Source organism: Lactuca saligna, chromosome 5 (genome assembly GCF_052625555.1).
Source record: "Lactuca saligna cultivar CGN05327 chromosome 5, ASM5262555v1, whole genome shotgun sequence".
Taxonomy (NCBI): Eukaryota; Viridiplantae; Streptophyta; class Magnoliopsida; order Asterales; family Asteraceae; genus Lactuca; species Lactuca saligna.
Genome location: NC_136421.1, coordinates 14,805,391 through 14,816,990, shown reverse-complemented (window position 1 = coordinate 14,816,990; position 11,600 = coordinate 14,805,391). Strand labels below are relative to the sequence as shown.

Genomic DNA, 11,600 nt, shown 5'->3' with positions numbered 1-11,600 from the left:
TCTAAAATTTTGAAGAATCCTACTTCTACCCTGTCTCCTCAGTATCTCCCTTAATTCACTATTTCCTTCTCTCCGTAAACCCTAAGCCATCGCCACCGCCACTGCCATTGAACCTTAAAAACTCAATCCACACTTCACGCTTCTGTTATTCTCTCTTCTTCGGCTCTCTAATCTCTGGTTTTAGTCTGAAAACATATATCGACCTCCAATTAGAAACCCAAAAAATTGAAAACTCCACATTTCCGAGCGTGTTGGCATTCGTGCTTTGGTGTACCTGGTCCTTGTTGTTCTATTCTTCTCCTCTTCGGTGACTAGGCCTCGGGCTCACCTAACCTTGTCGGAGACTACGACAATTGCTTAACTTTGCAGATTACATTATGAGAGAAGAATAGGAAGGTGGATGAGGATTGCGTGCTATGTCGCAGATTCCTCCTCCATTAGTTGATTTCGTTTATTTTTTTTGTTGAAGAATGGTTTGGATAAGTGTTTTAAGATCCGAAGAGAAGGGGTAATTTAGGGTTGTGATTTAGTCAAGCATAATGAATGTGATGCGTCATTTGAAGAGTATCGCCGCTGGTCGTACGTCTGTTTTTCGAGGAAGCAGATGTATTCACCCTTTTGAAGATCACGATTGAAGATCCTAAGGATGATTATGTAATTTTGAAGGAACTAGAGGGGTTGGGTGGTGGTACTGGTCGCGGCGGCGGTGGTTATTGTTTGCTGCCTTCTCCTTCCTCGTCGTCGAGGAGTTGTAGTAGTTTTGGTCGCGGCTTTTGGTGCTCTCTTTGGTGGTGGTCAAAGCTTGTTCTTGTGTTTATCTTCTTGGCTGTTGTGGGGGTTTTTTTCTTTCTATGGATCGGACCTTTTTTTAATGAATAAGGCATGTCGATATGCATTTATCCGAATTTCATTATTTTATCTGCAAATTCCCCTTTTTTTTCTTACCGTTGATGCATAAATCACTCATTAACCCTTATTTCCCCACTTTCCTCAAACTAACCCTAACTCGCCTCTCTAGAAAGAACCCTAATTCCCAATCTTAGTGATATTCTCGACTCTTTCCTTGATTTATATGCATAATTCAGGAACGATCCAACTGGATTTCTGAAATTATTCCAACTTCTATAACTTCAATCCCTCTGTTTCTTATGCTGGAGCTCTTAGTGCATGTTTTTTTTCTACAGATTCATCCAAGTGCTCTAAAGCACGGAGGAAACCCTTTGGTAGCATGCTGCGTCTCTGCTACTGAAAAAGCAACTAGAAGTTCTTGAGTCGGTAAGCCTGCCTCTTAAATTTTATTTATGGAAAAGGACACTATATGAAAGGTGGATAAATCATAGCTACATGTTTGATTCTTTTTCTGCTTTAAGATTCTACAACTTCTTGAGAGAACAAAACTAGTGTTTTTCAGAATCTAATCAAGGCTATCCCCCATTATTTATCTTTATATAATAAGAATATTTATTTATGTTGTTCAAGGTCCTTGATTGCAGGTTTCAATCAAGCAAATAGTAAGATATGCTATAATTATAAGAACCAACATTTTGTAGTTTATATAGGGTTAACTCTAAAAAATAGCAACACCCGCATTTATTTGTTTGTTATAGTTTCTTACCTCTGTTTCTCCGTATTATAGCTTTGTGTTTTTACTTTTCTGTTGTTTTTTAATTTTTTTCCACTTGCATAATTTGAAATTGGGGTGTAAACTCAAACAATTAAACTTTATCTATGGATATGACAATGCAGTTATCTGAAGGAAGAGTGGAAAGACAGGAAACACGAGTCATCTGATGATATATGCCTAGATTTGATAATTTGAGATTTATTTCACTAGAGGTAAGATATGAATTTAGCCCTTTTTGTAATTCATTTAGGTTTATCATGTATTTTTAATGTTAAATTCGGATTTTGATTATTATGTTTTATGCAGGTTGTCATTTGGTTATCTAGTTCTTTCCTTTAACTCATCTTCACAAAATCAAGAACATACAACAGATCCAGGTAATATATTGCTTTTTCTTCCATAGTATACTTAAAATTTAAGATGTCTCTAGTTACATTCAGTTTGATTTAACTGTTGCTTAACTTTATTAAGTTTGGGCTGCTTGTTCAATATTCAATTGTCTTGCAGGAAATTCGAGACAGCAATACTTGATGTAATATCAAAATAAAAGCTTGGAAATGTATGTGCTTAAGTCTTATTTGAACAATGTTTTTTAGCAATCCAGGACATCCTTTTGTTGTTGGTCTTACTATGGAAAAGCTTTTTGCTTTTACAGTAGATGAAAACATTTGACACCAGTGGTGCACTAGATAAATTGCGAAAGGTCAGTCCCGTTTGCCATCTTTTGTATCCTACTTTTCCATTTAAATATTTAGTCATTGACACCTTTTTAGGTCTTAGGAAAAGGAAAGGAATTCTTAACAAAGTTCAATTATTTATGTCCTTTTTATGATAGATGGCATCTGCTTTATCATCACTTACCAAAAATTTAAAGTTTATGTCTTTTTAATATCTCACATGTTTTTTCAGTCATTGCAACTTGAAAGGCTTACAATGTATCATGATTCCAACCGACCTCCTTGGAAGGTGGATAAGAAATGGGAAGATCTCAGTCCTAAGGATTGGGTTGAGGTATGATCCTTGTTCCTTTCATATTTAAATGGTTGTAATGGAAGTAGTATGTACCCTTTGATGGCATCTCATTTAGGGCTTGTCTCTTGCGGGGAGAGTTTATAATTTGTAGTTCCCCTTGGATTTATATGATTTTTATTTTAATATAGTGTCGTTATAAAAAAAGAATGTGTTTCATTTTATGGGAGTTTGTGTCTGATGCAGGTACGTAAAGGATATGGAATTGGGTGTTTTGAGTGACATGGCTGACATTCATAAAAAACTTGCTGGAAGTTACTAAAGAAACAGGTAAGCATCTTATACTTTCATGTAGTTGGTTTTGTAAATAAAGAGTCACTATTGGTAAAAAGTTGTTGTTTTCAATTCATAATAATTTTTTTAGAAAAATATAGTGCTAGTAGGTTCAGAAAGCCACTAGAACACAATTTGCATGGGTTGTGGTGGGTTTGTGATTATTGTGTCTTATTTCCTATCCATTCTTTTATTTTGTAAAGACATTTGTGTTGTTTATTTTTTTTTTATGTATTTACTTATTTGTTTGGCAATCACATGGTTATGTGTGATAATAAAGTTTATGAAATATATTTAGTTTAATTGCTCCATATTCGGTTTTAAATAAGTTTTATGTTGTAGAAAAATATGGAAAAATGGTCCCTTAAAAGTTTGTTACATTAATGGTCCCTATAGCATGAATATATTGTAGAAATGGTCCTTGGTAATGATGGCAAGTGCTTTAGATCTCCTCCTTCGTGCTACAGATGGCATGCTTGTTAACGGAGAAACATGTACTCTACCACAACTCAAGGTATCATATATTTTCAAATTTAATTTCATTTCACATACTCTTTCATTGACTTGTATATGTGTATATATATATATATATATATATATATATATATATATATATATATATATATATATATATATATATTAAAAATGAATTGAATCAGTGAAATTTTGGTTGTTGTTTTAGCTTTTGGAAGCAACTGCTAGAGCCATTTTGCATGCTGGCCTGATCAACCTAAGTGGATTTAAGCTACTGAAAAAAGCACAGTCACTCCATCTGTTTATTCACGAAAGGAACCGGTGGAAAACCAATGTTGCAACATACCAAGTTATATTATGTGTTGGACTGGCCGACTGAGATTCAAGTCAAATAGGACAAAAAAAACCCGTTCTCGATCTCTTGTTTATCATAAAAAATTAGCCCTAAAAAGCTTCACTAGTCCACTGTATTGTCTCATTAAAGTCTAGAAGAAGCTTTCTAGGGTGACCTATTCATTACATCTGCACTTACATATGACTATTGACTCATTATAAACATACAGTCATACAATTAAAGTAAACAACACTTGTTAATAGTAATTTAGCCAAGCTTGTAATTACAGATCTCCTCTGGTTAATCAGGTCACTGAGGATCCTGGGAAGACGGTTACTGTTCAGAGAAACTTAGCCAATTTTGGAATCAAAGAGCTCACAAGAACAGGGAAGGTGAGATGTGTCTTAAATGCCTTTTTTCATGCAACACACACACTAACTATGTATGCTGCAAATTGTAGATTGCTTTAAGAAGATAAAAAGTTGGGTGAAACTGCTCCATTTTGGAACTTCCGTGCTGCTTCGTATCCAAATCTGGAAGCCCCAACTCCAATTCCTACTGCCTCAAATATAAGTCACACGGTTGATAAGAACTTGAGTGCGGTTTCAGGGGTATATTCTTTAATTCTTTGCAGGTTTCTATTTGTGATAATTACTTTTTTTTTTATTAATTTGAGTTGTGATATGTTTGTTTGAATGTAGGGAGATGTTTATCATGTGGAGTACTACAATAGGTTCTCAATGAATCAAGTCCTTGACCCCCATTGGGGTGTGCTTTATGAAGAAGATGTAAGATATGCATCAATTTCTCATTTTTCATTAATGTCTTATCAATCATTATTCAGCAAATAGTTTATGGGCTATATATAACTTAGATTTAATATTAATAAAACAGTTAACTAGTCATAAGTCTCACACTGTGAACATTCTTGTCAATAATGCTCCTGGAGTTCTCAACCTGGTCACCGGAGTTATATCCATAAAGGGTTACAACATCCAGGTTTGGTTTTTTATCCTTATAGTATAATTTTTTAGGTGAAATGTTTACTTTTTTTAAATAACAATATTTAAAAATAAAAAAATGTGTTGTGTTAATATGTGCAGAGTCTGGCTGCAGGTCCTGCAGAAATGGAGGGTATAGCTTGGATTACAAGTGTGATTCCTGGAACAGATGAATCTATTGAGAAATTGGTTCAACAGTTTACATTCATTCTCCATTTGTGGGTTCCATCAAATTTCCTATTACAATATTGTAGAAAAATCTACAAAATTGACATATATTTTTTTGCAGGTGTTCATTTTCAATGGACGAAAACGTCTTTTAGTGATAGTGAGAGGGAGGAAAATCGCAGGGGTTACGTTTGCCAGTGATTTGATTAAGCAGATGCATGAGATTGAGCAACAAATAAGTGGGGTTACAATTGGAATGGTTGTTTCCAGAGTTGAGAGTCCGGTCAGTAAAGCGAATACAAGGAAGGGAATTAGAGGCGGGAGTCCGGGATTGGCAAGACGGAATCATAGGCGAGAGTCCGGGGTTACGGGATTTGCCTTCGGCTTTGAGTTCTTCCATGTCGTTGCCTTTACAGTTGCTGTTAAGACTATTTCCTGTAATCTGTGTTGGTGGGTAAGTTTTTGTATTTTATTTATTCATTTATAACTTAAATATGTTGATTGCATCTCATCTCATGTGCTTGAATATGTAGGGATCCATCATCACGTAGCATGGGGCACATGCTAGCTACAGTGGTCCTTTGTCATTATTTATTTGTCTTGTATGCAATAATTAATATTCTTAACAAGTGTCAACTTAAAACTACCATCATGAATCTTCCACATTTGCTGGATTCCTCAGATGAGTCGACCTTCACTATATGAATATCAAACAAAGCTAATACAGAAAGAGTTTAAGGTATTATTTAGTATGAAGGAATGGAATAGCTTTTTTTGTATATTCTTCTATTATTAACTTTTTTGGCCGGGGTTTAGTGATTGTGCTTTTGGTAAATCAAAAGTTATCATGTTAATTTGACAGTGAGTGATGAAGGAGAGAACTGGAGTGGTTGGTGTTGTATATAGTTTCTACTATAAATAGATAAGGATATGTATATGGTTTCTACTATAAATATTGTCCAAAAGAGTGTTTCAATAGCAACAATGGAACTTGTTTTAAAGGTGTCATTCTCATTCAGTTAGTTGTTTGTATGGGGATGCTATAATTACTTATTGAAGGTTCTTTGCATAAACATCTTTTGAAAATGGTTTCTCGGTGTTTCTTTCATGGATGCAGTTTCTTGGAAATTGATCTAGGCCATTTGAAAGTGACCAATGAAGTTAGTTGGCATGGACCTGCGGAAGATCAAGCATCTATTCATCGTGACTATTTTCTCGGATTTCCTTTTCACCTGCTGTCTTGCCATGAATTTGGGTGAACAACCTATTCTACCTCCTCATTTTTGTGACATAAACTAAAATGAAGTTAATTCATGTTTCATCTCCTTACATTTTGATGACATTAAATTTTGATATACGTGGGTTTAGACCATCTGTTCTGAAGTTCCCAAGTGCAGAAAAGTTCAGTGAAGTTGCTAAATTTATTGGAACAAAGTTTTCTTCTTTAGAATCCATTAACTTCACTGTTGGGATTTCTAAAGTAGAATGAAAATGACAAGTGATTTTGTGTTGTGTTTACAGGGTTGATGAAAGCGAATAGCTCTGGAGTTAGAGGAGGAAAAGAAAGCTCAAGCTGAAAGAGATAAGATGCTGCAAATGCGCGCAAGTGTTGCATTCTTCATTTCAATTGTTAGTATGAAACACAAAGTAGATTATTTCTATATTGTTAGTATGAAGATGAATGCAAATTTATATATTGTAATAAATAGAATTGTATGACATTAAATTTTATGTAATGGATTGTATTTTTATATGGTATTTTATTTCTATTATGAGACAGTAAAAGCAAATTTAATTTAAAAATTAATAAATATATAAATATATTTTTTTAAACATTTAAATTTACGATACGCAAAAATGTGTGTCATATTCATTTATGACATGGCCTTTCTTGACAGGGGTTTTAATGATACGCATTGCGTGTCATTAACACACGCGTCGTAAGGTTACGACACACGAATGCATGTCGTCTTCCTTTATGAAAGGGCCTTCCTAGATACGCATTGCGTGTCATAAATGAGCGTCCTCTATAGACGACGTGCAAAAGCGCGTTGTCTCTCTTTATGACAGGGCCTTCCTTGACGCGCATTTGCGCGTCGTCTGAGCCTTTTACGACGCGCATTGAGCGTCGTAAAAGGCTGTTTTTCTAGTAGTGAAAGTTGTATGTTCAATAGTTAAAACATAGATCCAAAGTAGGTTGCATGTGAACTTAGGAATTGTTTTCTAGTTTATTTGTTTTACCTAAAACCCATCAGTGGTATCAGAGTCATTGTTTGTTTTAAATTGAATTGCTATATTTGTTGAATTGCAAATTAGGGTTTATAGCTATTAAACCCTAAAGGCCATTTTTTCGATTTTTAGGGTTGTGCATTAAAGGGTTTTCGAAAACCCTAGCCTCCAAAGAACCCTAATCGAAATTAGGGTTAGGGTTTTGAAAACCCTAGCCTCCTCCCTTGTAAATTTCGAAATGTGCTAGTTGTTTTAGGGTTTCTTGTTTTGGATAATTGTTACTTAATTAGATTAATTGGATAATTATCCTTACCCTATTTTTCGAAATTTAGAGGGATAAGGATTAGGATTAAATTAATCGATTAATTTAATTAGATAATCCTTACAAGATTTAATAAATTAATTAAAAGTTAATTAATAGATAAATATTAAATCTATTTAATTGGTTTATTTAAATTTAAAATTTAATAGTTTAAATTTCGAAAATTTATATAAACCTTTGGAGTTTTAAAATGTTTTAAAACACACCTTATATATATATATATATATATATATATATATATATATATATATATATATATATATATATATATATATATATTATAATTAAAAGTTAAATATTATATATGTATAAGAATATGGTTAGTCAAATCGCTAGTATGCTTCATTCACGAAGCTAGTCTATAAGGTTGGTATAAGGAAACTGCCTATAAAATGGTAGTTGAATGGGTGTCCACTCTCACATTATACTTTTAATGAGAAGTAATTGTCCTATCAAATCCGTTCTGCTAACGACCCTCCACTAATCAAGAAAGTACTAGAACATTATTTTTCAAAATCCCAACTCTAGTTACTTTAGGAAAAATGTGAAAAATATGCTAATCCATGAAATTGCACATTATGCTTTATTGGTCGTTAGTGGAGCGTGTGTGGTTAACCGGCACACTAAAAGACACTAATAAAGAGTAGTAATGGGTATCTTATAATTATCATTTTGATGGAGCGTGTGTAGTTTACCGGCACATCAATAGTTAATGATAAAGACAATAAGGTTACCAAGCACATTTGCATGGTTATTCACATCTAGTTTGTGATCCTCGGTATCCCAGTCACAAATAGTGGAGCATAATGCGAGATTAAAACATGCCATTAAATAGTTTTAATGTATCTCAAAAGAATTAGGAATTTCACTTTGTTTACTTTGTCTAATGGTGGAATTGGTGAATCGTCATTCACCTACCTTTATGAGATTTGAACTTGGATCTCGGCATCCCATTTCTAAGTTGTAAATCGTCATATTTGGGTCCTAACCTTGATATGATATCTTTGGGTTATTATATTGAGGTGTCTTGAAATCTAACTAAAACTATCTTTCTTTTCAGATGTCTACTCCTGGAAACACTTCTGCTTCATCATCCTCCAACCACAACTTCTCTCTACTAAACATCTGCTCCAAAGTCGTTATGGATGGCTCCAACTATAACGATTGGATGCGTAATATCAAGATGGCTCTTAGATTCGAGGACAAAGAGTATGTCCTTGAAAAGGAGCTCAAAGAACTTGATGAGTCCAAAGCCACTCCCGAAGAGTATGCTGCATACAAGAAACACTATGATGATGCTACCAAAGTGGCATGCATCATGGCTGCAACCATGTCCCCAGAATTGCAGAGGTACTATGAGGACTACTGACCTTTTGAGATGAACAAGGACTTTATGGAAAAGTACCATAAGCGAGCTCGTCAAGAAAAGTTTGAGGTAGTCAAGTCACTCATGGCTTGCAAGATGAAAGAGGGGGAATCGGTTGTATCTCATGTGCAAAGAATGCAATGCTACATAGAGAGTTTGGTCAAGCTCAACATTCACTTTGATGAAGAATTGGCCATTGACATGGTCTTGAACTCATTCTCTGATTGTTATGGTCAGTTTATCTTAACTTATCATTTGAACAACATTGAGCAGATATTGGCCCAATTGCACAACTTGTTGCAGACAGCTGAGGTAGGGATGAAGGGTAAAAGTATACCCTCCACACCTACAAGTGCCCCTGTCTTGGCTATTGGACAAGTAAAGGGGAAAAAGAGGAAAGGTCCTCCCAAGCAAAACTGGAAGAGCAAGGCTCAAGTTGTGTCATCTAGTAATGACCCAAAAGCTAACCCAATGATTCCACTCCCCATGTTTCTAATCCAAAAGAGGTAGTTTGCTTTTACTGCAAGAAAAAGGGGCATTGGAAGAGATCTTGCCCACAATATCTGCAAGATATCAAGGATGCCAAAGTGAAGCCATCCTCGGCAGGTATTTACACTATTTCTGCTAATAACTCATTATCTTCTTGTTCATGGGTCCTTGATACAGGATATGGTTTTCATATATGTTCTAATTTGCAGGGCCTAAGGGAAAGTGAGGAGATAGAGCACGGGAGGATAAACTTGATCATGGGGAACAGAAAGTCTTCACCAGTTACCAAGATTGGAGTTTATCAACTTTTGCTCAGTAATGATGTTAGATTAGATTTGATAAATTGTTGCTATTCGTCTGAGATAACGAGAAACATTATTTCCTTTCATGCATTGTTCAAAAAAAGGTTTTAAATATTCTTTTAATGATTTGAATGGTTCAATTTTTGTTTATAAGAATGGTGTTTTTGTGTTTGAAGCTTTACCTTGTGATGGTGTGTATGAAACAGTGACTTGTGTTGATAGCTTAGGAAATAGTGTACTTAATATTGACTTGTCTAATAGTGTAGTCAAGGCATGCTTGTGGCATTGTCGTCTTGGACACATTAACAAGAAACGCATAGCCCAACTCCAAAAGGATGAAGTGTTGGAATCATTTGACCTAAAATCAGATGACATGTGTGAGTCTTGTCTTTTAGGAAAGATGAAAAAATCACCATTCACAGGGTTTTGTGAAAAAGGTGAAGGTCTGTTGGATCTCATACACATAGATGTGTGTGGGCCCTTCAGATCAACCACAAGGGATGCTAATCGATTCTATGTGACTTTCAATGACGATTATAGCAGATATGGTTACATCTACTTGATCAAACATAAGCCAGAAACCTTTGAAAAGTTCAAAGAGTTTAAGCATGAAGTCGAAAATCAATTGGGCCGAAAGATAAAGATACTTAGATCCGATAGAGGCGGGGAGTATCTTAGTACCGAGTTCAACGACTATCTGAAAGAATGTTGGATAGTCTCACAATTGACTCCTCCTAGGACACCACAGTTAAATGGTGTAGCTGAGAGGCGTAATCGAACCTTGTTAGACATGGTTCCTTCTATGATGAGTCGCGCCTCGCTTCCTATTCACTTTTGAGGGTATGCCTTAGAGACAGCCGCCCACATCCTCAATCTTGTCCCTACAAAGAAGGTTGCCAAAACACCTCACGAAATTTAGACAGGGAAAGTTCCCTCGTTAGCACATATTAAAGTCTGGGGTTGTGAAGCTTTCGTAAGACGAGAGAACTATCTCGTCCCAGTGTGATACACAAGTCACGAAATTCGCTTTACCCCAAGCGAATATTACAACCCCAACTGAAATCGTCTCACCCTCGACCTCTATCGTCTACTACTCATTAGTTCCATACATCTCGCGGTCCATCGTATACAAACGAACTGGCCCACTCAAGTCTAAGACATCAGATGACACACAATACCCCTCAAAATGGAACCCACCTCTAAATCTAGAATCTCGTTTCACCTTCTCAATACACCACTATAGTCAAATCAAACTCGAGAGTCTGGCTTGACACATAACTGGAACCACTCGTCCTAATGAAGCACTCAACTCCAAACCCATGACCCGTAACTCACGCGTACATCACTTCTCCAATTCCTTCTGATTGCGATAACCACACCTTACTCAAAATACACCGATTCCCGACCATTAGGGAGATCCCAGTCTCGTCCCTGGACCGAACACTAGGATCCCACAGACTTAATTCATAAGGCTACCCAAGCCTAGGAACTCCCTTGTGTGCACATCCTGACTAGTGAATATTGTGGCTCCCCTTAGATTCACAACGCTTCTCTCTTATTTCTTGGCTAGTGAAAGCTACGGTTCCCCGCAGTTCCACAATACTCTTCCGCTGACCAGTGAAAACTACGGCTCCTCATGGTTTCATAACACTTTCCCTCTTACCAGTGAAAGCTACAACTCCCCACAGTTTCACAACGCTCGCTCATTGTTTAGTGAATATTATGGCTCCCCGCAGTATCACCACACCCTCTCGCTGATTGGAGAATACTACGGCTCCCCGCAGTATCACCACACCCTCTCACACTAACTCATGGATGCTACATGTCCTCCTAATCTTACAACACTTTCTTTTATCACCCCACGATCTCATCCTCAACTCGACACTACACTGTGTTCACTAACTCATGCTCTGCGGCCCAACATAGATAGGTGCACACTGAAGGGTTTTGAGCATTCTAACACTTTTATGGTGTACATGAAACCCTATA

The 11,600-nt window shown here is 36.1% G+C and overlaps 1 protein-coding gene and 1 long non-coding RNA gene across 4 annotated transcripts; both read left to right on the top strand.

The window, feature by feature from the left end:
* The first annotated feature begins 1,204 nt into the window (after nt 1–1,204).
* Nucleotides 1,205–2,986, top strand: LOC145044966 (uncharacterized). Of its 2 annotated transcripts, XR_013681726.1 has the most exons (7): nt 1,205–1,275; nt 1,747–1,836; nt 1,931–2,001; nt 2,132–2,183; nt 2,280–2,327; nt 2,534–2,635; nt 2,840–2,986. It is a non-coding gene; the product is annotated as an uncharacterized LOC145044966 (long non-coding RNA). The 2 variants fall into 2 exon arrangements; XR_013681725.1 differs by having other exon boundaries at nt 2,132–2,327.
* Nucleotides 2,987–3,353: 367 nt separating this feature from the next.
* LOC144998065 (acetolactate synthase small subunit 2, chloroplastic-like) lies at nt 3,354–6,516 on the top strand. 2 transcript variants are annotated; one of them, XR_013660097.1, is made up of 9 exons: nt 3,354–3,440; nt 3,609–4,126; nt 4,195–4,345; nt 4,436–4,522; nt 4,629–4,733; nt 4,838–4,953; nt 5,025–5,642; nt 6,021–6,158; nt 6,425–6,516. XR_013660097.1 is itself a non-coding variant. In XM_078957895.1 (7 exons), the coding sequence occupies exons 4-7, from the start codon at nt 4,475–4,477 to the stop codon at nt 5,056–5,058; spliced, it is 303 nt and encodes a 100-aa protein (XP_078814021.1). In that variant the 5' UTR covers nt 3,354–3,440; nt 3,609–4,126; nt 4,195–4,345; nt 4,436–4,474; the 3' UTR covers nt 5,059–5,759. The 2 variants fall into 2 exon arrangements, 1 of the variants encoding a protein (XP_078814021.1); XM_078957895.1 differs by lacking the exons at nt 6,021–6,158; nt 6,425–6,516 and having other exon boundaries at nt 5,025–5,759.
* Nucleotides 6,517–11,600: the final 5,084 nt, after the last annotated feature.

Bases quoted from the DNA above. Each gene is read 5' to 3' on its own strand.
- LOC144998065 (XM_078957895.1), top strand. From the start codon at position 4,475: ATGAATCAAGTCCTTGACCCCCATTGGGGTGTGCTTTATGAAGAAGAT. The intron at 4,734-4,837 runs GTTTGGTTTTTT...TAATATGTGCAG, and splicing joins TAAAGGGTTACAACATCCAG to AGTCTGGCTGCAGGTCCTGC. The intron at 4,954-5,024 runs GTGGGTTCCATC...ATTTTTTTGCAG, and splicing joins TTTACATTCATTCTCCATTT to GTGTTCATTTTCAATGGACG.